Below are 21492 nucleotides of genomic sequence, written 5' to 3'. Positions count from 1 at the left end.
CAAGAGTTATATAAGTGCCCTGCACTTTGGGAACTCTTTACAGTAACACCCAAAGAGTAGAAAGAAATATAGAGACACAGTTAGAAAAAGGAAATATAGGCTGAGAGAGAACACCAAAAATCACAAGAATACTGATAATAAGAATGCTAAAAGTCTAGAAGAAGAAACTTTGGACAGCAAACAGAACATAACAATTCAAGGAGGTTAAGCAAACAACAACTAATTTTAGGAGTAGGCAAAGACAGTGCAGGGGTCAACGTGTGGATTTAATGCTACTAAGCCAAGGTTCATTTAAGAAAAAACCTAGGTGCCATTTCAAAAGCAGAGCCTAAACATAAAGGAACAAGACAGGAACACAAGACTTCAACTTCAAGGGAAAAAGCAGGACTAAAAAGAATAAGAGGATATTCCAGAGGACGTTTTTGTGGCGATGGAAAAGGAACTGCTAAGCTATGAAGAAGCCATTAGGAGGGCAGGTGATGCTATTCGTCGCTTTCCTCTAAAAGATGTTCAAGGTATCCCTCTCATGAGCACCATTGCTGACAACTGGCAATCAATCTGGGAATTTTGTCCTGACCCATCCGACCTACTCATCTCTACTTACCCTAAAGCAGGTAAAAAAATAAATAAAAAAAAACAAACTTGCTAATCATCCTAAAGTCAAGTGCTTTTTAATTTGCATACTTTATGACTAGACTACACTGTATACTGTGTACTTTGCACTCTCTCTCTCTCTCTCTCTCTCTCTCTCAATACAATTTGAGCTATGGATTTAAAGAAACAGTCCACCCAAAATTGAAATTCCCTTTCGAATGGGAACTTGTGCTGCATCCCCTAGAGGGCGCTCATGAGTCTAAACATGGCAATGAGCTTGACATTGGCCGGTGACAGCCGATGACGTCACTTCAGGTAAGACTGTGATAAAAGGGCACCTGTGAAAAACATCATCCTCTTCTTGTCTTCAGGAGTCTGTTTGTTTGAATGTGTGTCTAAGGCGATTATTATGGCTACCACAAGTGCTAAGAGCTTTATAAATGTGCATTATGTGCCTTGGCGAGGAGCATGCATGCTCAGTCCTTGAGGGGGCTGATTGTGTGCATTGTGAGAGTTTCTCTATGAAGAAACTTCGCTCTCGTTTATCCCTTTTCTCAAGGGAATTGGGACAATCATCTGTACCTCGCAGTTCAGGACCTGCTGCAGCCGAGGCAAGTAGGAGACTGAAATCGTGGGGTATGCAAGGTATGCATATTTCTCTTTCTTTGGTGGCTGACGAGGGTGAGCTGCTGGATCAGGATGATGCGTTATTGATCACATCGTCTCATTCTCCTGACTTCAAGCTAAGATGAGCAGGACAAGGCTGTGTCTGAGCGTGAAGATGTGTCTGAGTGCGCTCTGCACGCCTGCCCCGCATACGACAAGCTGCTGGAAGTTATGTCCCATGCTACTGACAGATTAGATCTGCCGTGGAAACGTGAGTAGAGTTAGTTCGTGCGCAACCGTTTTGACGAGTGTTTTTTTATTGTAACATAACCGCCCAGCTTGTATGAGCCTTCCCTTTCTCCCTGATCTCCATGCTGAAGTGGAGAGATCTCGGGAAAGCCTTTTTCTGCCTGCATTCATATTTTTCAGCATGCAGCATGCTGATGTGGAAGGAATGCAGCAACATGGTTATATGTGTCGATGCCTCCAACTGAAGAGACACTGGCTAGCTATTGATGGGTGAGGTATACACATTGAAGGCTCCAGCTCTGCCATCTAAGCCACTGCGTGTTACATCTCGCTTAAATGGCAGAGCATATGGGACAGCGGGTCAGGCTGGTGCGGCTTTGCACACAATAGCTGTTTTGCAAGCCTACCAAGCCAACCTGCTGAAGGACCTGGACCAGGATCAGGGGCTCCCCTGAGGTGGTAGGGGAGCTGCTCCGCAACACGGATTTGGCTCTCTGTGCCACTAAACAAAGTGCTGCCAGATCATTCAATCTATGGTGGCCAATGTGGCCATGGAGAGACATCTCTGGGTGAACCTGGCTGACATCGGGGAGAAAGAGAAAAACTTTCCCTTCAATGCGCCGGTTTTGTTTCTGAACTTTTCAGCACATCTGTTGAGACAGTGGTCTGGAAGTTTAGGGATGCGAAGGCGCGCTCTGCAGCTTTTAAGACCTTCATACAGCTGTGGTCCAGGCCTGTGCCGCAAGCCTCTAAGGGGTCTGACTTGTCCCAGTCCGAGGACCGCAGACAAGATCAGAAGGCGAGCACTGCCTCTCATGCTCCTCCTCCTTCGGGGGGTACAGTGCGGAGAAGGCGTGAAGCCAAAGGGAGAGAGAAAGAACTTCTTAGGGAAGTGATCCAGAGTAAAAGCGCTCAGCGTTCCAGGGTCCCCGAGGCTAAATAACATCTGCCTCCTTCCCCCCTCCCCCCTTCCATTCCCTGACTGAGGTCAGGTGGGGTGTGTTGGAGGCTCTGACACATGTTTACACCAGGCCCCTGAAGCTGGGCCGATGATGTATTTGGCAGTTTGTCATTAAAGGGATAGTTCACCCAAAAATGAAAATTCTGTCAGTAATTACTCACCCTCATGTTGATACAACCATGTAAGTCTTTCTTTCATCTTCGGATCACAAATTAATATTTTTGTGATTAAATATGAGCGGTGGAATACTCCTCCATTGGCTTTAAGGGGGCCCAAACTTGTCCGTCCAGAAAGTCAGTGAAGAAAATGTTTAAATAGTCCATGCCACTACAGTGGCTCAACCGTACGTTTCTCAAGCGACGATAATACTTTTCGTGCGAAAAAAACAAACAAAAGAACGACTTTATTCAACTATTTATTTTCTCTCTTGTAGGCCTCTGACGTTAGTTCATGAGAGCTCCATGACGCATGCGCGAGAACTAAACTGACGACGGTCTTCTTCTACTACTACTTGTTACTGGCTGCTCACTCCTTAGGAGTATTACCGCCACCTAGTGTTCAAGATGAAGTGCTGGCATAGCCGGAAGCGCTAAACTTTGTTTACAAGCAGGTGAACGCGCGCGCTGTATGTAAAAACCATTATTTGTAAATATGCCGGCAGATTTTGACGTAGATGAAGACTTGAATTTTTTTAACCAATCTTACTTATTCGAACCTGAATACACAGACATTGAAATGCAAGAGATGGAAGAGGCTGCCGCTGCAACACAACCACAGTCTCAAGCTTCCGAAAGATAATTCACTGTATCATGTATTATGTTTTTTTTTATTTAATATATAGCCATATACAAATAAAGACAAAACTAAATGAGTGTATCATGACTTTAACAATTACCACATACTGCTTCCACTTACCTTGTTGGTCTGTATAAACAAGTTGGGCACAGCTGTTGATTTCAGTAATCTTTTTTGTTGAACTGATTTGAAGTCGTCTGGAGAGAAATGTTCACTGCACAACTTCATGTGCTTGACGAAATTAATCGGTAAATTAACATCCCGTTGAACAGCCAGCAGCCATAGATTCAGTCGCTCACGATCATTTGATGGGAAACGGTGAAAGGTAAGCCGTTCATTTTGTGGCAATGTTAAGGCACCTTTACGTTTACTCGTTAGTTTTTCACGATTCGGACATCCAGGAAATGCACACTTTCTAACCATTGTAAACAATTACTTAGAGCGAGACCAAAAGCACGATCAATGTCGAATTCAATAGCTTACATACAGCGCGCGCTTCCGGCTATGCCAGCACTTCATCTTGAACACTAGGTGGCGGTAATACTCCTAAGGAGTGAGCAGCCAGTAACAAGTAGTAGTAGAAGAAGACCGTCGTCAGTTTAGTTCTCGCGCATGCGTCATGGAGCTCTCATGAACTAACGTCAGAGGCCTACAAGAGAGAAAATGAATAGTTGAATAAAGTCGTTCTTTTGTTTGTTTTTTTTGCACGAAAAGTATTATCGTCGCTTGAGAAATGTACGGTTGAGCCACTGTAGTGGCATGGACTATTTAAACATTTTCTTCACTGACTTTCTGGACGGACAAGTTTGGGCCCCCTTAAAGCCAATGGAGGAGTATTCCACCGCTCATATTTAATCACAAAAATATTAATTTGTGATCCGAAGATGAAAGAAAGACTTACATGGTTGTATCAACATGAGGGTGAGTAATTACTGACAGAATTTTCATTTTTGGGTGAACTATCCCTTTAATATCAACATCTGCCTTAGTGATGGTTTGCACAGGTGGATGGTTGTGAATATGCTGTCTGGCACCTGGCAGTTTACTGAGTTTTTAGGTTCGCTCTCTGAGCCTCCTTGGTTACTGCCAAGCTATATAGCTATATCAGGTAGTTAAGCTTTCAGGTGGCCTGCTTGGTAAGCTTTCCTAGGTGTTGGATGTAGTTAGGCCTCCTCTCACTTGAGAGGCGTCATGCCGAGGCCTCCGTCCTCAGAGCTCAACCAGGCAGAAGCACTGAGTCATTAGGCTTTCTCTGAGCCTTGGTTACTGCCTTTATAATGGAGCATTGTTAGGCCTCCTCTCCCTATAGAGAGTCGCTTTATAGTTACCCACTCCTCAGAGCTCTGCCTGGATAGCTATATCAAGCAGTTAGGATCTTTGCAAGCCTCCTCGGTTAGCTGTCCTGATTGTTGGACGTAGTTAGGCCTGCTCTCACTTAGAAAGGTGTCATGCTGAGGCCTCCGTCCTCAGAGCTCGTTCAGGCAATAGAGTTGAGTCGTTAGGCTCTCTGCGAGCCTCCTCAGCCACTGTTTGTGTCTGGAAGTGTTGGTAGGCTGAGGCTTCTGCCTTCTATGAGCTCAGCTGGCATAGCATTCCTAGTAGGCATGCACCGATAGGATTTTTTGGGGCCGATACCGATTTTAACAAACAATTGTTGGCCGATATCGATATTTGTCACTTACTCTCTTATTTGAAATTTTGTCATCAAAATAGATAGCATTTTGATCATGTTTTAAATCAGCAAAGTTCAAAAACATCTGCATTAAATTATACTAGCAGGTTTATTGCTGCATCATCAAATAATTTCAAATGAACATGGATTGGATCCATTTAACATTCAGCAGGCCAACATAAATACAATAGAACAAAGATACATATGAAATAAAACTTTATTATGATTAATCTTCTAATTTGTTTTTGTATATATTTTAATATTTTTTGTAAGTTTAAATATGTATGAGATCTGCCCTATCTCCTTTACTAAGGTGGGACTCTTATTTTGACGAGTGTTCTAGTCTACGGAACTATACGGCTAATAGAAAACACGCAGTTCTTCACAGATATTCTGCAGATTTAAAGTTTGTCAGTTTTCACCCCCCAAAAAGGCATGAGATCTGTATGTATTGTTTACTGTTAGTTGTAATAAGTGTTTTGTGTAATTTGCTGTATGTTGATGATAATGCAACAGAGAGAGAGAATTTAATGTGCACTTCTTGTGCTCTGTATTTAGGTCTTATGGTGACTTTTTTTTGGAGTGAAAACAGATGCAAAAAACTTAAAACATCAGTAACGTTTTGGTCATCATTCGGATGGGGTCCGCTACACTTATGAAACTTACAAAAGTTATTTAGGCCCCATTTACACTGCACGGTTCAAGTGACCCAATTCCGATTTTTTCCTCCCATGTGGCACAGATCGGATATGAGTCACGACCGTGTAAGCAGGAACAAAGCGCATGGATTCCGATTTTCACAGATCGGTTTCAGGCCTCATTCATATGTGGTTATAAATCAGATATGAATCGGATACGTGCGTTTGCACCTGCAGTGTAAGCGGACAGATCGGATATTCCCCTGTAAATGCGACTCCTGCGTCATTGAAAAGTAAGGTTTTTTTAACATTTCGCGGTACAGACATACCTATAACAAACGGAGCATCTCTAGTTGACTGGTAGATTATTAATTTCATTTGTTTGTGTTAAATAAAAGGCGATCTGACGTTGAAATGTGTTGCTCTTGAAATCGCACTGAGTGCTCGTTGCTGCTGTTGTCAGTGACGACGGCTAGTGCACAGACGCGCGCTTCAGTCCCGTTGTGGAGACTCTATTCGTTCCATTGAAACCACAAAATAAAAAGCACACAAACTTGCAACTGCCCTTGATATACAATCACTGATGAACGCATTGGTTTTAATGACAAAAAAAAAAAAAAAAAAAGTATAGGATGACGGGTTCGAGCCGATGAAGCTGTGAATATCTACCCGTCTCCGAGTATTCGCACGCTTCCAGCGGAGCTGCATATGTCATGAAGAATTTGTATTATTTTTATATAGGGATGTAACTATTGCATTAAAAGGGTTTCTGTATGAATTCATGTCAATAAATTAAGCTCAGTGTACCATTAAAATTGATTGGTGATGTCATATAGGCTATTTTTGGCACGTTTCGCCAAGTGCAGTGTAAAAAGGAGATATCCGATACAGGTCACTTTTAAAAGAAATGTAAGCACGTCGTCCAAAAAAATCGGATATGGTCAAAAGATCGGATCTGTGCATTAAGTCTTGCAGTGTAAATGCGGCCTTAGTCAAGAATAGTGTGTGATCTTTTATTTAATTAACATTAAAGCACAGACAGCAGTGCTAGGATTATGCAACAGACATTATACATCTCAGTGCCTTCACACTGTTAATTAATAAACCATCGGTTTGTTATATCGGCCATTTTCCTGCTACAGCCAATATGCCGATGAGAGGAACCAATTTAGGCCTCTGCCTCTAGAGCTCGACCAGGTAGTGCTGCCAAGTTGTTAGGCTTTCTTGAGCCTGGAGAGTTTCGGCTGAGACCTCCACTCCTCTGGGCTCTGCCTTGGGGCAACAGTATTATGTTGTTTGGTGCTCTGTGCGCCTCCATGGTTGCTATTTGTAGGGTGGGATGTAGCAGGCCTCCTCTGGTTTTAGTTCTCGCTCTCTGAGAATTCTCCTTAGCTACTGCTTTATTTGCTAGTTGCTAGGTCCTTTCTAACTAAGTTTTGTTTCTGAGGCCTCCATTCATCCAGAGCTCAGCTTGAATAGCAATTCTGAGTCGATAGACTTTTTTCGGCCTCCTTGGAAGCTACCCTGAGCATAGAAAATCTTTAGGCCTCCTTTCGCTTCATAGAGTCAACTTGCTGAGGCCTCCGTTTTTAGAGCTAGGTTAAGCTAGGTAGGGGTGGGTCACGGGTGCTTTGTTTCCGGTGTGAGTACGCTGTGCGCGTTTGGCTGCCGCTTCACATCGGGCTGTTTGTCTGTTTTGTCCTCTTAAAATGTGTATGTCTTACACACTTCACCTGTACTTTAACTGGACAATTCATTTTATGATTCTCGCTGGTGCGCAGAGGTGGTGTGCCCCATTATGCCGCTTGCTGCTGTGTTTCATCTGGCCTACCTGAACCCGCCGGCCTGCCTGCCTGGCGTTGTTTGCGGTGTGGATGCTGTGGACGGAATATCTGCGTCTCTATGTCGAGCTTTCCCGCTTGCCGTTTGTGGTCTGCTGTGCACTCGATCGGGCTCTGTGGTGAACATCAAGTTATCATCGAGTGTTCCCGTTTGTCGCTTGTGGTCCTGGAGTTTGCACTTTTTGGACGATGTTGTGTTCAAACTTCGAGGTGCAGTTTGACACGGTTTGCTTGCACGAGGGACTGTTTGCTGCATTTTTACTCTACAGTTTCTGTTGCACAGACAATCTAGCCATTTAATTTTATCTGTCTCTATCCGGATTATGCATTTTATTTCAATACCATGATTAACTGTGATGTTTGATATGTACACTGTATTGTTTCTTTGTATTGTATACTGTGTTTTTTGTGTCTATGTTTTGTTTGTAAAGCGCTTTGAGCTCTGGAAAAGCGCTATATAAATTAAACTTATTATTATTATTATTATTATTATTATTATTAATCAGGAGCTAGGTTATGCAGTTGCAGGGAATCAGTCATGACAGCCACTGGCATGTACCTTAGGATGTGGACTCCTTTGAATCTTTGACTTATGTCAGCCACTTAGGCACTCATCCCTTCGGCATGGTGGCATGGGTATTCCGTTCCCCATAGTGCCCTCTAGGGGACACAGCGCAAGTTCCCATTCGAAAGGGAACATCTCAGGTTACACATGTAACCATGATTCCCTGAAAAGGAGAATGAGATGCTGCATGCCTTTTTCCATGCTTCAGGTACTCCTGCGCACATCTCCTTCAGACAAGAAGCAGATGATGTTTTTCACAGGTGCCATTTTATACTCAAAGTCAGGGATGTCATCGGCTATTGCTGGCCAATATCAAGTTCATTGTCGTGTTAAGACTCATGCTTCAGACACCAGCATGCCAGAGGCATTTTCCCCATAGCACCCTCTACGGGACACAGTGCCTCGTTCCTCTTCTTAGGGAACAATGGTTACATGCGTAACCTGAGATGTTCTTTCATCATTAACTTACCCATAATATGAATGAATATCAGTCTTCTGTTGTGGGAATACAAATTTACGAATCTGTTTAAGATGTCCTGACATAAACTCACATGAAAAACGAATGTACATTATATATGGCATTCAAGGTGAATGTAATGGCATTGGTTTAATGATTTCCCAAATAGCCAGCGCAATCGGGCCAATTGCAGCTGAGTGTCGGCTCACTCTGCCATATTCTGGCAGTGGCTCACCAAAAGTGAGCCAGCTTTGGCCCAGTAATGGTTGGCAGATTTGGCTAGTGAAAACAAGTCAAAGTCTGAGGCCACATCCACACAAAGCCAGAGCTTTCTCTATCCGATTTTTTTTCCCCTTGTCTCAAGAAATATCTGCATACACACAAAATCACTGAAACCGACTCAAAACGATGTACATGCCAGATCAGTATGTGGTGTTGTAATTCTGCCACACAAACGGAGAATAAGATTTGGATCATGTGCATAAGCCTTGCGCGTGGCTGAGGCTGATAATGAGGAGTTTTTTGCCTCTATGGAAGTCATGGGCACTGGAAGCAAAAAAAAATATGGGTAGGTTCTCCCCCAGAAAATACTCTGGTGCCTTTTAATTAAACAAGCAATGGATAATCTATGGCTAGCTGTGATTTTAATGCACGACGTGGTGGCAAAGTTGGTGGTTGCCTCCAAGAAGTAGACATTGGAGAAGATTTAGATTTAGGAGAGATAAATAAAATAAATAACATATAAAATAAATATAAAAGAATAAATATAAAATAAATAACAATTTTGACCATTACAATTTTATTAATTACTAGTGGGTTACCATGAACTTCACTTTAGAATACTGATCCAAATAAGTAGTAGTTCCTTTAGAATTACTATCCAATACTTTACCAAAACCTCAAAAGTTTACAATGACTTCAGTAATTACTAGAGTTATCATGTTTCTCACTTTAGAATACTGATCCAAATAATTAGTAATTCCTTCTGAAGGATTTGTTAATACTTCAGTCATTACCATGATCTTCACTTTAGAATTAATTATACACTATGCATTATTCACATTAATTATGAACATGTATATATGGTATGAAAATACCGTAAAATACCACTGAAAATAGTAGTTACTGATTAGCTAATAGTGAACTGAGCACTATTACTTACTAATTCATTAATCAGAGTTCCTTGTTAGTTAAAGGGTTAGTTCACCCAAAAATGAAAATAATGTTATTTATTACTCACACTCATGCCATTCCAAACCGGTAAGTCCTTCGTTAATCTTCGGAACACAAATTAAAGGTTTGTTAAAGGTATATTAGCTGTGTGAACTTAGTTTATGCAATGTATAATAGAGTCGAGAGCTCGGGGACGGGGAGCGCGACGATTTAAAGGGGAAGCAGCCTGAATCGGCGCATATTTAATGATGCCCCAAAATAGGCAGTTAAAAAAAATAATTTTAAAACATCTATGGGGTATTTTGAGCTGAAACTTCACAGACACATTCAGGGGACACCTTAGACTTATATTACATCTTGTGAAAAAACGTTCTAGGGCACCTTTAAGATATTTTTGTTGAAATCCGATGAGTCAGTGAGGCCTCCATAGCCAGCAATGACATTTCCTCTCTCAAAATCCATTAATGTACTAAAAACATATTTAAATCAGTTCATGTGAGTACAGTGGTTCAATATTAATATTATAAAGCAACGAGAATATTTTTGGTGCGCCAAAAAACAAAATAATTACTTATTTAGTGATGGCCGATTTCAAAACACTGCATTATGCTCCAAAGCTTCCTGAAGCACTGTTTTGAAATCAGCCATTACTATATAAGTCATTATTTTGTTTTTTTGTGGCGCACCAAAAATATTCTTGATTGACAGATAGAGAATAAAAAGGGGAACAGACAATGACACGAACGGTTAGTCAGATCTCAGAAATCTCAGACTGATAACATTAATGGTAACTCTGATAAATGTTAACATTTGGAACAGGTAGAATTTGTTTGCTTTTGGGCCCCTTCTTTTCTTCCACCATCTCTGTCCGAAGCGAGCAGCAGCCATCTTTTGATGAACTTTTGAATCTCTTCATCTGATGCACTGGCAGTACTACATTTCTTCACACTGATTTAAAAAAGAAGAAAAAATAAAGATCAATCGCAATACTAGACTGTTAGCCATAATACCAATCCAGTTTCTTTCACCATCAACAAAAGACATAGTTACACTGCAAAGGTGGAACAGAAGTTGCATCTGGCATGGCGTTTATGTTATATATGTTATGTGTTTGTTAGTTTAGTTATGTGTTTGTGAGTTAGTTAATAAAGATTGTGCACAATACATTGTAACACGGTTAGTAGATGTGGGAAGAAGGAGGCGGGAACCGGCGAACATTCAACGTAACTTTTAATTCAAAATAAACAAAGAACAAAAACGAAAGTAATGCCGGCAGACCCTCGCGGACGTCTGCCGGCCACACAAACATAATAAAACATAAAGTCCAGGCCTGGTCCTCTCTCGTCCTCCACGGTCGTCGCTCCTCCTTTTATGCTCCCGGAGCTCCTCCGTGAGAGACTCGAGGCCGGCGCGCCTCGCAGGTGATGCTCATTATCACTCGCGTCACCGGCCTCGCGCCGTTCCCTCACAGCTCTCGCCCGCCCTGCTCGTCACATACCCCCATCGCCCCTCGCAGGCCGGGGGGTACTCCCGCGACTGCGCTTACTCCCCCCCGGGGCCTGTCTCGGCGGCCGCAGCACCTGGGGGTAAGGACAGACGAGACGAGAGAAAGGAGACGGAAGCAAGGGGAGCGACAGGACGAGAGAGGGGAGAGAGGAAAAAGAGAAAAAAAAAATTCTTGGTCCGGTTCCCAGACACACTGCCGCTCGGTCCTCAGCCTGCCGAGAGGCTTTTCCTCGCGGTGCCACATGCGATGGCACTGGACGCTTGGTGGACGGCCCGATCCTCGACCGCCTCCTGGCGGCCGGCGATGGCTCCTCCGGCTGAGGGCAGCCGGCAGCGAGTCCCCCGTCCCCTGCTCCTCCCGTTAATGGCGGACGGCAGCAGGCTCCGGCCCACGGCGAACGGCGGCGACTCCTCCGCTCCCTCCTGGACGGCAGCCACCCCACCTCGTCCCAGGAGCACGGCATCCGGGTCTCCGTCCCACCTTTCACTAGGCTCCAGCACCACCGCCTCGGGCAGCCTCTCGCGGTCTTCACTCCCGCGCTGCCCGAACTCCGCAGCACCGCGATCCCCCTCAGCAGCGAGGGCTCTTCGACAGCATGTCCCTCCTTCCTCCCGGGTTTCGGCACCAATGTAACACGGTTAGTAGATGTGGGAAGAAGGAGGCGGGAACCGGCGAACGTTCAACAAAAGTTTAATTCAAAATAAACAAAGAACAAAACGAAAGTAATGCCGGCAGACCCTCGCGGACGTCTGCCGGCCACACAAACATAATAAAACATAAAATAAAGTCCAGGCCTGGTCCTCTCTCGTCCTCCACGGTCGTCGCTCCTCCTTTTATGCTCCCGGAGCTCCTCCGTGAGAGACTCGAGGCCGGCGTGCCTCGCAGGTGATGCTCATTATCACTCGCGTCACCGGCCTCGCGCCGTTCCCTCACGGCTCTCGCCCGCCCTGCTCGTCACATACATGTTTGGTTCTGACTCCGTCTGCTAATAAATTGCCTCTTAAGTGATTTAGATCATTATTACATGCTCTGAGTAGTAACTACTGTCCAATAAGAACATTGTTTTTCCATAACCTGGAAATGATAATTTCTTAGAATTAATAAACAATCAACACTGAGTGTCCACTGGACGAACAGGTTAATTGATTGTAACATTAATCTTAATGTAGCTTCATCCAGTTAATCTGATTAACTGATTTAAATATTCATAATTAATCATAATTAATAATCATAATGAGTTATGAATAATTATTAATATTTCTCCTTTGAGTTAATTCGCTACATGACATTATCTCAATACATCTGGAGTAGTAATCTGATATTACCTGGTAAAACCATTTATTATGTTCACACATGTTGTGCTATTTTCTCCCAGGACCCACAATGTAATTCACTTGGAATCAACAGTTCCTTTTGTTGTGCTGCCCCTGTTTTAATGCAGTATGAGCAATGCTGCACATGCTGTTTAATATCCTGTGAGATGTAAGGCCACCAGACTGCCTGGTAAGCCCTTTCACAACACCTGTGTAGGCCTTGATGACCATTATGGACTCTATCCAGGATTTCCTTCCTCATACAAGTAAGAATAACTATATGTTTGCCTCTCATGACTAAGCCTTGGAACTCAGACAGCTCTCCTCTGTCTGAGTCGTCCTACTTTTGGATGGCCTCAGGCAAGCTTGCTGCATACTCTGGCCAGCCATTCCTAACGATCCAGAGGACTGACTGCAGCTGACTGTCTGATTCTGTGTTCATCCTGATCCACTCCATTTTCTGTGAAGTTGCTGGGAGGTTATTGACAACAGAAGAAATGTATGCATTTACCTCATTGTGGCTGTCCGTGCTCTCTTTGGTGTGGTCTGGGCCCCTTGATAGAATGTCAGCTACGGCCAGGGTTTTCCCGTGAGCATACTCTGCAATGCAACTGTACCACATCAATCTCATTAAGAGCCTCTGGCACCTGAGTGGAACATTATCAAGGTCTTTACTGTTGATGAGTGGAATGAGGGGTTTGTGATCTGTGATTAATCTGAAGCTGCCTAGCCCATACTGTCAGCCCAGACCCCCGCTAAACACTCCTCTCTATTTGTGCATACCTCGTTCCCATTCAGTCAGTCATGTTCGACGTTATGTCGATACTGACGTAATGGTGTCTCGCTTGGGAACCCTATCACATCCAAGTGGTACAAAATGAGCCAATGGGAATTGGCCAGCGAGATTTACATGCCGGGCTACACCCCCGGCATCCGGGTATAAATAGGACCAGCCAGGGTGCGATTTGTGAAAAAAAAAAAATGATTTGAGGGGTGATTTGAATTTTTTATTTTTATTTTTTTCCTTGAAAAGAAATCATAAACCTCAGTGGAGCTATATACTATTTTTGGCAGCTGTTACAGAAACATTTTCACAATAAATCTTCTGATTTAACCTTGAGATTTGAAGTATTAGATTAGATAGCTTTGGTACTTGCACCACAATATACAATGAAACTAATAATATTTAATTTCTGATAGGAATGCAAAATCAATCGGTAGTTATTGATTTTTTTGAATAGAATAACGAGACACAAACCTTTACATTCAATCGCGTTTGCTCCCATCTATTTTTGATCAAAGTGCATACACATACAAACTTTTTAATCCAAAAGTGCACACATATGGAGAAATACGCGATTACCTTTGATTTCAGTAGATAGATTAGAAGCAGGGCCATACGCAGGGTTTAAAGGGTTAGTTCACCCAAAAATGAAAATTATGTCATTAATGACTCACCCTCATGTCGTTCCAAACCCGTAAGACCTCCGTTAATCTTCGGAAAACAGTTTAAGATATTTTAGATTTAGTTCGAGAGCTTTCTGTCCCTCCATTGAAAATGTATGTACGATATACTGTCCATATCCAGAAAGGTAATAAAAACATCATCAAAGTAGTCCATGTGACATCAGTGGGTTAGTTAGAAGTTTTTGAAGCATCTAAAATACATTTTGGTCCAAAAATAACAAAAACTATGACTTTATTCAGCATTGTCTTCTCTTCCGGGTCTGTTGTATATCCGCTTTCACTCCACAGTGACGCTGCTTCTTCTTCTTCTTTCGTGTTTTACGGCGGTTGGCATCTAGCTTATTGGTGCATTACCGCCCCCTTCTGCTCCGGACAGTGACGCGATTAGGACATCCGCGACATGCACACCTACGCACCATTTTAAAAAATATAGCAATACCAAAATACAAACAATGTAGAATAGCTTGAATACAGCGTGCGTCTCCCTGACTGTAAACAAAGCTCGGGCGCACTAGATAACACGTCATCAGCATCACTGTCCTGATGCTAACTAACCCACTGATGTCACATGGACAACTTTGATGATGTTTTTATTACCTTTCTGGACAACATGGACAGTATACCGTACATACATTTTCAATGGAGGGACAGAAAGCTCTCGGACTAAATCTAAAATATCTTAAACTGTGTTCCGAAGATGAACGGAGGTCTTAGGGGTTTGGAATGACATGAGGGTGAGTAATAAATGACATAATTTTCATTTTTGGGTGAACTAACCCTTTAATAATTATGAGGCCACGAAACGTAGTTTGCTAGGGCGGTTCGGGGGCATGCTCCCCCGAGAAAATTTAGATTTCCCTGGTGTACATATGTGCATTTTAAGACGTTTTAAGGCCAACAAATTGAATAACAATAGCTTTAAAACTATATCAACAAATACATACATGCCTGCACAGATTTGAGGCAGCTTTAATCGCATGTTTGGTAATTTCATGACTTCATTTACCTCAGAATAATGATGATGCATGCCCGTAGTTTCTTTTGCGCTTTATTTAAGCTATAATAAAGTAATTAGCAGCGCCAGCACCAGTGTTGTATAAAGTACTCGAAAACCATACTTGAGTAAAAGTATAGATATCTACCAGAAAATGACTTTGGTAGAAGTTAAAGTTGCTGTTTAGAATGTTACTTGAGTAAAAGTTTTAAAGTATTTGATATTTTTTTTACTTAAGTACGAAAAGTATTTTTTTGATATTAAATGTTTAAGTATTGAAAGTAAAAGTACAAGTAAATGTAAAATACAAAAGGAGCAAAAAAATATTATTAAAAATTGTTCTATACACAGTTTGAGCAGCAAGATTGTGTTCAGTTTTAACTCTCTTACATTTTGTTTCTTTAAATTAAAAAAATGGCTAAATGTTTATTGTAATTTTTATACATAAAAAATACTAATATATTAATTATACATTGATCGTTCATGTTAATTCATGGTGCATTATAACTAATGTAAAATGTTAAAATGTAAATGTTGAAATTAAAAATGAACAATACTTTTATTAACCTTAGTGTTACAAATGTACTCTTATTGTAAAATGTTACTATATGATGTTTTATTAACAAAATTCGGGAGGAGCAACGTTCAAATAATCTGACTAATCATCACGTCATTTCGGCCAGCTGTCAGCAATCAGTAATCAACATATCTACCCAATCAGCATGAGTGAAAGCATATATATAAGACACGGTCGACTTACCCATATTCCTCGACAGTTTCACAGCATCTGACCCGCCCTAAGTTCCCACCATGTCCAAAATTAATCTCTTTGTGTCCGATGAAGAATCTTTCTTTTACACCGCCGCCGATTCATCATCATTCAGCCCAAACAAACGGGTCCCCGCATGCCAAGACGCCGAGGCCGACTCTCGTCACTGTGGTCGAAACATCCGCATTCTCCTTCTGTGTATTTTCCTAGTCCTGCCCATTCTATCATTCCTGCCATAAAGAAATGGACAACAAGGCAGTCGAGCACCAAGCTCGAGTATCGGGCAATGCCGCCTCTTCCCGCGAAGGAACGGGCCTTGTTCCAGAATCAGGCCGCCGCAGCAGGCCTTCAGCAAGCCAGAGCCGCGCCGCAGCGCAGATTCAGTCCCAGCCAACTCTGACTTTTTCCTCCCCATCGGCTCAATCCCGTAAAAGCACAGTTAAAATCCTTCTCGTTTTCTGTCACTGAATTAATTTCCACAGTTATGCCATCTGTATCAATGCTGATCGGGGGAATTCACGTTTTAAACTGTTTCTGTAAAGTTTGCCGTTCTAATTAACGTGCCGCTTGTGGTTTAAACACTCAAATCAGCTGTTATATGCTCATAGCCTATGACGTTCAGATTGCACGCACGGTCGCAGATTCATTGAAACTCAGAACTTATTGTCATCGCTGTCCTGCGATTCATTAACAAATCGCTTAGAAACTTAGTCATAATATGTATTTCTGTTTCGAAGTATAACCACAGCTTCACTATTGGAGACGCAGAGACTGGTAGGACAAATTCTTTTCAAATCGTTATTTTGATGCATTTAAATAAATCTTACCGTTCCCTTTTCGTCTGTATCTGTTTTTATAACAAGCAGAAATCTGTAAGTAACTTAACAAACCATAGACAGATAACCAATGAATAAACTATTACATTGCAGTTTAGGAAAGTATGGAATTTGAGTAATTTCCAGGTCTGGATGGAAAATATAATAAATATAAATAAACAATATTATACAAGCAGCATGTTCATGGTAAAATTTTAGTGATTGTTGAAAAGAATTGAATAAATTCAAGGTGCACATTTTTATTATGCAAAGCTCTGTCTTTTACAAATGAGTCTCTTTTGAGCTTTACTAAATGAAGGCGCTTGTGACTCAAACCAGCAACAGTTAAAAGAACAAGGATAATCTAAATCATATTGTACTTTGTTTGATGTTGAATGATCATCAAACAGCAATGACCGTACAAACAGTACTGTCATTTACAGTATCAAACCATTGTGTCAAAGGTGAATATATGCAGGTTTAAAGGATTTCAGGCTGCTTCTGAGAAAATAAGAATATGTACAAAGTTTAATAATCTATCTCTCGGCCCTGCACTGTTTTGCTGAGCTCAGGTTTCCAATCACCCTGGATAAAACGATGGGTCCAGCCACGTAAACTTCATGATGCGAGTAATTCCACAAGGCCATTCTTTCATCTTACATCCTCACTCTTGTATCTTCAATTCATGTGCTAGAAACAAACGTGAGGCCACAGCAGCAACAATCCTGGGTCGTGCCCCAGATTCCCCGCTTTCCTCCTCCCTCCGCCACACACCGCGGCTTTCACTGGCGCCGCACACCATCCAACAATGAATGCCTTCCCTCCTAACGTGAGGATGCCTTTACTAGCGGAGCAAGCTCAGCCGTCTCAGCCATTTCATCCCGCCATCTCTCACCCTACCTCTTTTTTGTCTTTGGTCTACAGTTTCAACTACGGACCTTAGCGTGAGGCTGCCTCCGCTATTGCCGCAGGCCTAGACGTCCTATTTTCCCCAGCTTCCCTCTTTTTCTAATCACCCTGTTCCTTCCCAGGCTCCAGCGGCCAACCTGAGCAAGAGGCTGCCTCTGCTAACGGTGCAGGCCCGGACGCCTCAATTTCTCTTTCTCAGTTTCCCTCTTTTCTAACCTCCTCATCCCTCCGCTGGCTCAAGGGGGCGACCCGAGCGTGAGGCTGCCTCCGCTAATGGCCTCGGTCCCGGCCTTTCTTCCTCCTTGCACATTCCCATAAGCAAAACGCTGTTCACCCTGTCTACTACAACACTGATGCCCATCCCACCAAATGCTACAGCCTTGGAACCAAACCCCGTTGCCAACAACATCAGATCCTCTTAGAAATTCAAGCTGTTGGCAAGAATAGCCTGGAATGTGGACCCATTCCCAACCCCTGTACCATATTATTCAGAGCTGATATTTCCATAAGCCACCCACTTAAAACTCTCTTTGACACTTCTCTCAACTACATTCTTCAAGCTGTCTCCCCTAGAACCCTACAATCCATTCTGCATAGGAGCAGCAACTACAGCCACCCAAAAAGGCCTCTCCCAGCATCAGATTCAAACCTATGGTCGCTGGTCATCAGAAGCTTTCAAGAACTACATCCAATCTAATCGCTTCCATATTAAAGGTGCCCTCGAATGAAAAATTGAATTTATCTTGGCATAGTTAAATAACAAGAGTTCAGTACATGGAAATTACATACAGTGAGTCTCAAACTCCATTGTTTCCTCCTTCTTATATAAATCTCATTTGTTTAAAAGACCTCCGGAAAACAGACGAATCTCAACATAACACCGACTGTTACGTAACAGTCGGGGTGTACGCCCCCAATATTTGCATATGCCAGCCCACGTTTCCAACATTATAAAAGGCATTAGACAAGGGCAGCCAGTATTAACGTCTGGATGTGCACAACCAAATCATCAGACTAGGTAAGCAAGCAAGAACAACAGCGAAAAATGGCAGATGGAGCAATAATAACTGACATGATCCATGATAACATGATATTTTTAGTGATTTTGTAAACTGTCTTTCTAAATGTTTCGTTAGCATGTTGCTAATGTACTGTTAAATGTGGTTAAAGTTACCATCGTTTCTTACTGTATTCACGGAGACAAGAGAGCCGTCGCTATTCTCATTTTTAAACACTTGCAGTCTGTATAATGCATAAACACAACTCCATTCTTTATAAATCTCTCCAACAGTGTAGCATTACCCGTTAGCCACGGAGCACTATCAAACTCATTCAGAATCAGAAGTAAACAATATAACAGTATACAATACTCACATAATCCGACGCATGCATGCCGCATGCATGACGAACACTTTGTAAAGATCCATTTTGAGGGTTATATTAGCTGTGTAAACTTTAAGGCACTGTTTAAGGCAAGCGCGAGCTCTGTGGGCAGAGAGCACGGGATTTAAAGGGGCCGCAGCATAAAATCGGCGCGTTTATAATGATGCCCCAAAATAGGCAGTTAAAAAAATGTAATAAAAAAAATCTATGGGGTATTTTGAGCTGAAACTTCACAGACACATTCAGGGGACACCTTAGACTTATATTACATCTTTTAAAAACATAATCTAGGGCACCTTTAAAGAAGCCCAACGAACACCTATCAGCTAGTTTCAGCTCCAGCTCGTTCTCTCACACATACCTGCAAACCACCATATCCAACTCATCTAATATCTCAGTTCCTCTGGCTATTTTCTCCACTGCCGCAGCAGTGATGTCGCCTCGGTTCCCGCAGGAGCTCAGTTCTTCTGGCTATTCTCTCCACTGCCCCAGCAGTGATGTCGCCTTGGCTCCCGCTGGAGCTCAGTTCCTCTGGCTATTCTCTCCACAGCCGCAGCAGTGATGTCGCCTCGGCTCCCGCAGGAGCTCAGTTCCCCTGGCTATTCTCTCCACAGCCGCAGCAGTGATGTCGCCTCGGCTCCCACAGGAGCTCATTTCTTCAACCCGATTTCTCCACTGCCACAGCAGTGATGTCACTTCGGCTCCCGCAGGAGCTCAGTCTTCGCTAATTCCTCCACTACCGCAGCAGTGATGTCGCCTCGGCTCCCGCAGGAGCTCAGTTCTTCTGGCTATTCTCTCCACTGCCACAGCAGTGATGTCGCCTCGGCTCCCGCAGGAGCTCAGTTCTTCTGGCTATTCTCTCCACTGCCGCAGCAGTGATGTTGCCGCGGCTCCCGCAGGAGCTCAGTTCTGGCTAATTCCTCCACTGCCGCAGCAGTGATGTCACCTCTGCTCCCGCAGGAGCTCAGCACTGTCTAATGTCTTCATCCATATGACGAGAACTCTACCAGTCCTTTACTAACCCTCCTAGCAGCACATTCAGCCTAAGCCCCCAACTCTCCAATTCTCCACTGCTGCAGCAGTGATGTTACTTCGGCTCCCGCAGGAGCTCAGTTCTCGCTAATTCCTCCACTGCCGCAGCAGTGATGTCGCCTCGGCTCCCGCAGGAGCTCAGTTCTTCAGGCCAATTTCTCCACTGCCGCAGCAGTGATGTCACCTCAGCTCCCGCAGGAGCTCATTTCTTCAAGCCGATTTCTCTACTGCCGCAGCAATGATGTCACCTCGGCCCCCGCAGGAGCACAATTCTGGCTAATTTCTCCACTGCCACAGCAGTGATGTTGCCTCGGCTCCCACAGGAGCTCAGTTCTTCAGGTCAATTTCTCCACTGCCGCAGCAGTGATGTTGCCTTGGCTCCCTTAGGAGCTCAGTTCTGGCTAAATTCCTCCACTGTCGCAGCAGTAATGTTGCCTCGGCTCCCGCAGGAGCTCAGCGCTGTCTAATGTCTTCATCCATATGACGAGAACTCTACCAGTCCTTTACTAACCCTCCTAGCAGCACATTCAGCCTAAGCCCCCAACTCTCCAATTCTCCACTGCTGCAGCAGTGATGTTACTTCGGCTCCCGCAGGAGCTCAGTTCTCGCTAATTCCTCCACTGCCGCAGCAGTGATGTCGCCTCGGCTCCCGCAGGAGCTCAGTTCTTCAGGCCAATTTCTCCACTGCCGCAGCAGTGATGTCGCCTCAGCTCCCGCAGGAGCTCATTTCTTCAAGCCGATTTCTCTACTGCCGCAGCAATGATGTCACCTCGGCTCCCGCAGGAGCACAATTCTGGCTAATTTCTCCACTGCCACAGCAGTGATGTTGCCTCGGCTCCCACAGGAGCTCAGTTCTTCAGGTCAATTTCTCCACTGCCGCAGCAGTGATGTTGCCTTGACTCCCTTAGGAGCTCAGTTCTGGCTAAATTCCTCCACTGTCACAGCAGTAATGTTGCCTCGGCTCCCGCAGGAGCTCAGCGCTGTCTAATGTCTTCATCCATATGACGAGAACTCTACCAGTCCTTTACTAACCCTCCTAGCAGCATATTCAGCCTAAGCAAGGCAATTTTGGGGGTCATCAGTAATGTTCCGGCTGCTGTCCTGCATTGGTTTGCAATTTTTGGGGGGGAGTACTCTGGGTTCAACAAAACTAGTCAACAAACTAATTACTTTTATAGTGATATGAAAACATGTACTGTAGTGTACACTGTATAACATACCGTTTTGTTGTCCGTTTTTGAAGTGACCCGTTCTGTGCAGCGCGCAGCCTCACATCACGTGTCAAAACAAATTGAGGCATCAGTGTATAACAGACACAAGTCTGTTATGGTTTGCTACTACATACCAAAAGGGGGCGCTAGTATACTCAAGTATGAGGTATAAATCAAGGTACGTAGTAGAAGACAGATTTGTTTGAGCAGAGGGAAGCATGGCTTACCTGCTGCATCGTCTCAAGTCAAGATGTCCTGATTGAGAAACTTTTGGTTTCCTGCTCAATTGAAGTAAGATATTATTTTGTTTTATCTGTGCAGGGTATTTCCAGCAATGTGTTTTCTGATGTTATTTTATGTGTTTTCATAGCTATTGCGTTTGTGTTTGCGATCATGCCATTTTTCTAATGTTAGTTCATCTGTGTTTATAGAAGGAAATTATGGTGTAATTCATTGGAAGCAGAGATCAAGTGGATTTCTGTTCTATCCTGAACTTTGTTGGCATCACTTGTGGATCCTGTGGGATTTTGCACACAAGGAT

The 21492-nt window shown here is 43.4% G+C and overlaps 1 protein-coding gene across 2 annotated transcripts in view; it reads left to right on the top strand.

Annotated features, from left to right (window-relative positions):
- Nucleotides 1-21492, top strand: part of sult1st6 (sulfotransferase family 1, cytosolic sulfotransferase 6) — a 31042-nt gene continuing 9550 nt past the window's right edge. Inside the window, exons 1-2 of one of the 2 annotated variants that reach the window (XM_048186107.1) lie at nt 1-223; nt 418-614. In XM_048186107.1, coding sequence (XP_048042064.1) covers nt 431-614 — 184 coding nt within the window. In that variant the 5' untranslated portion in view covers nt 1-223; nt 418-430. Of the gene's footprint in view, nt 224-417; nt 615-5146; nt 5322-21492 lie in introns of those variants that run through there. The other variant, XM_048186108.1, reaches the window with a different exon arrangement.

The sequence above is a fragment of the Megalobrama amblycephala genome, linkage group LG3 (assembly GCF_018812025.1).
Source record: "Megalobrama amblycephala isolate DHTTF-2021 linkage group LG3, ASM1881202v1, whole genome shotgun sequence".
In the NCBI taxonomy this organism is placed as follows: domain Eukaryota; kingdom Metazoa; phylum Chordata; class Actinopteri; order Cypriniformes; family Xenocyprididae; genus Megalobrama; species Megalobrama amblycephala.
This window is presented reverse-complemented; position numbering and strand designations above follow the sequence as displayed.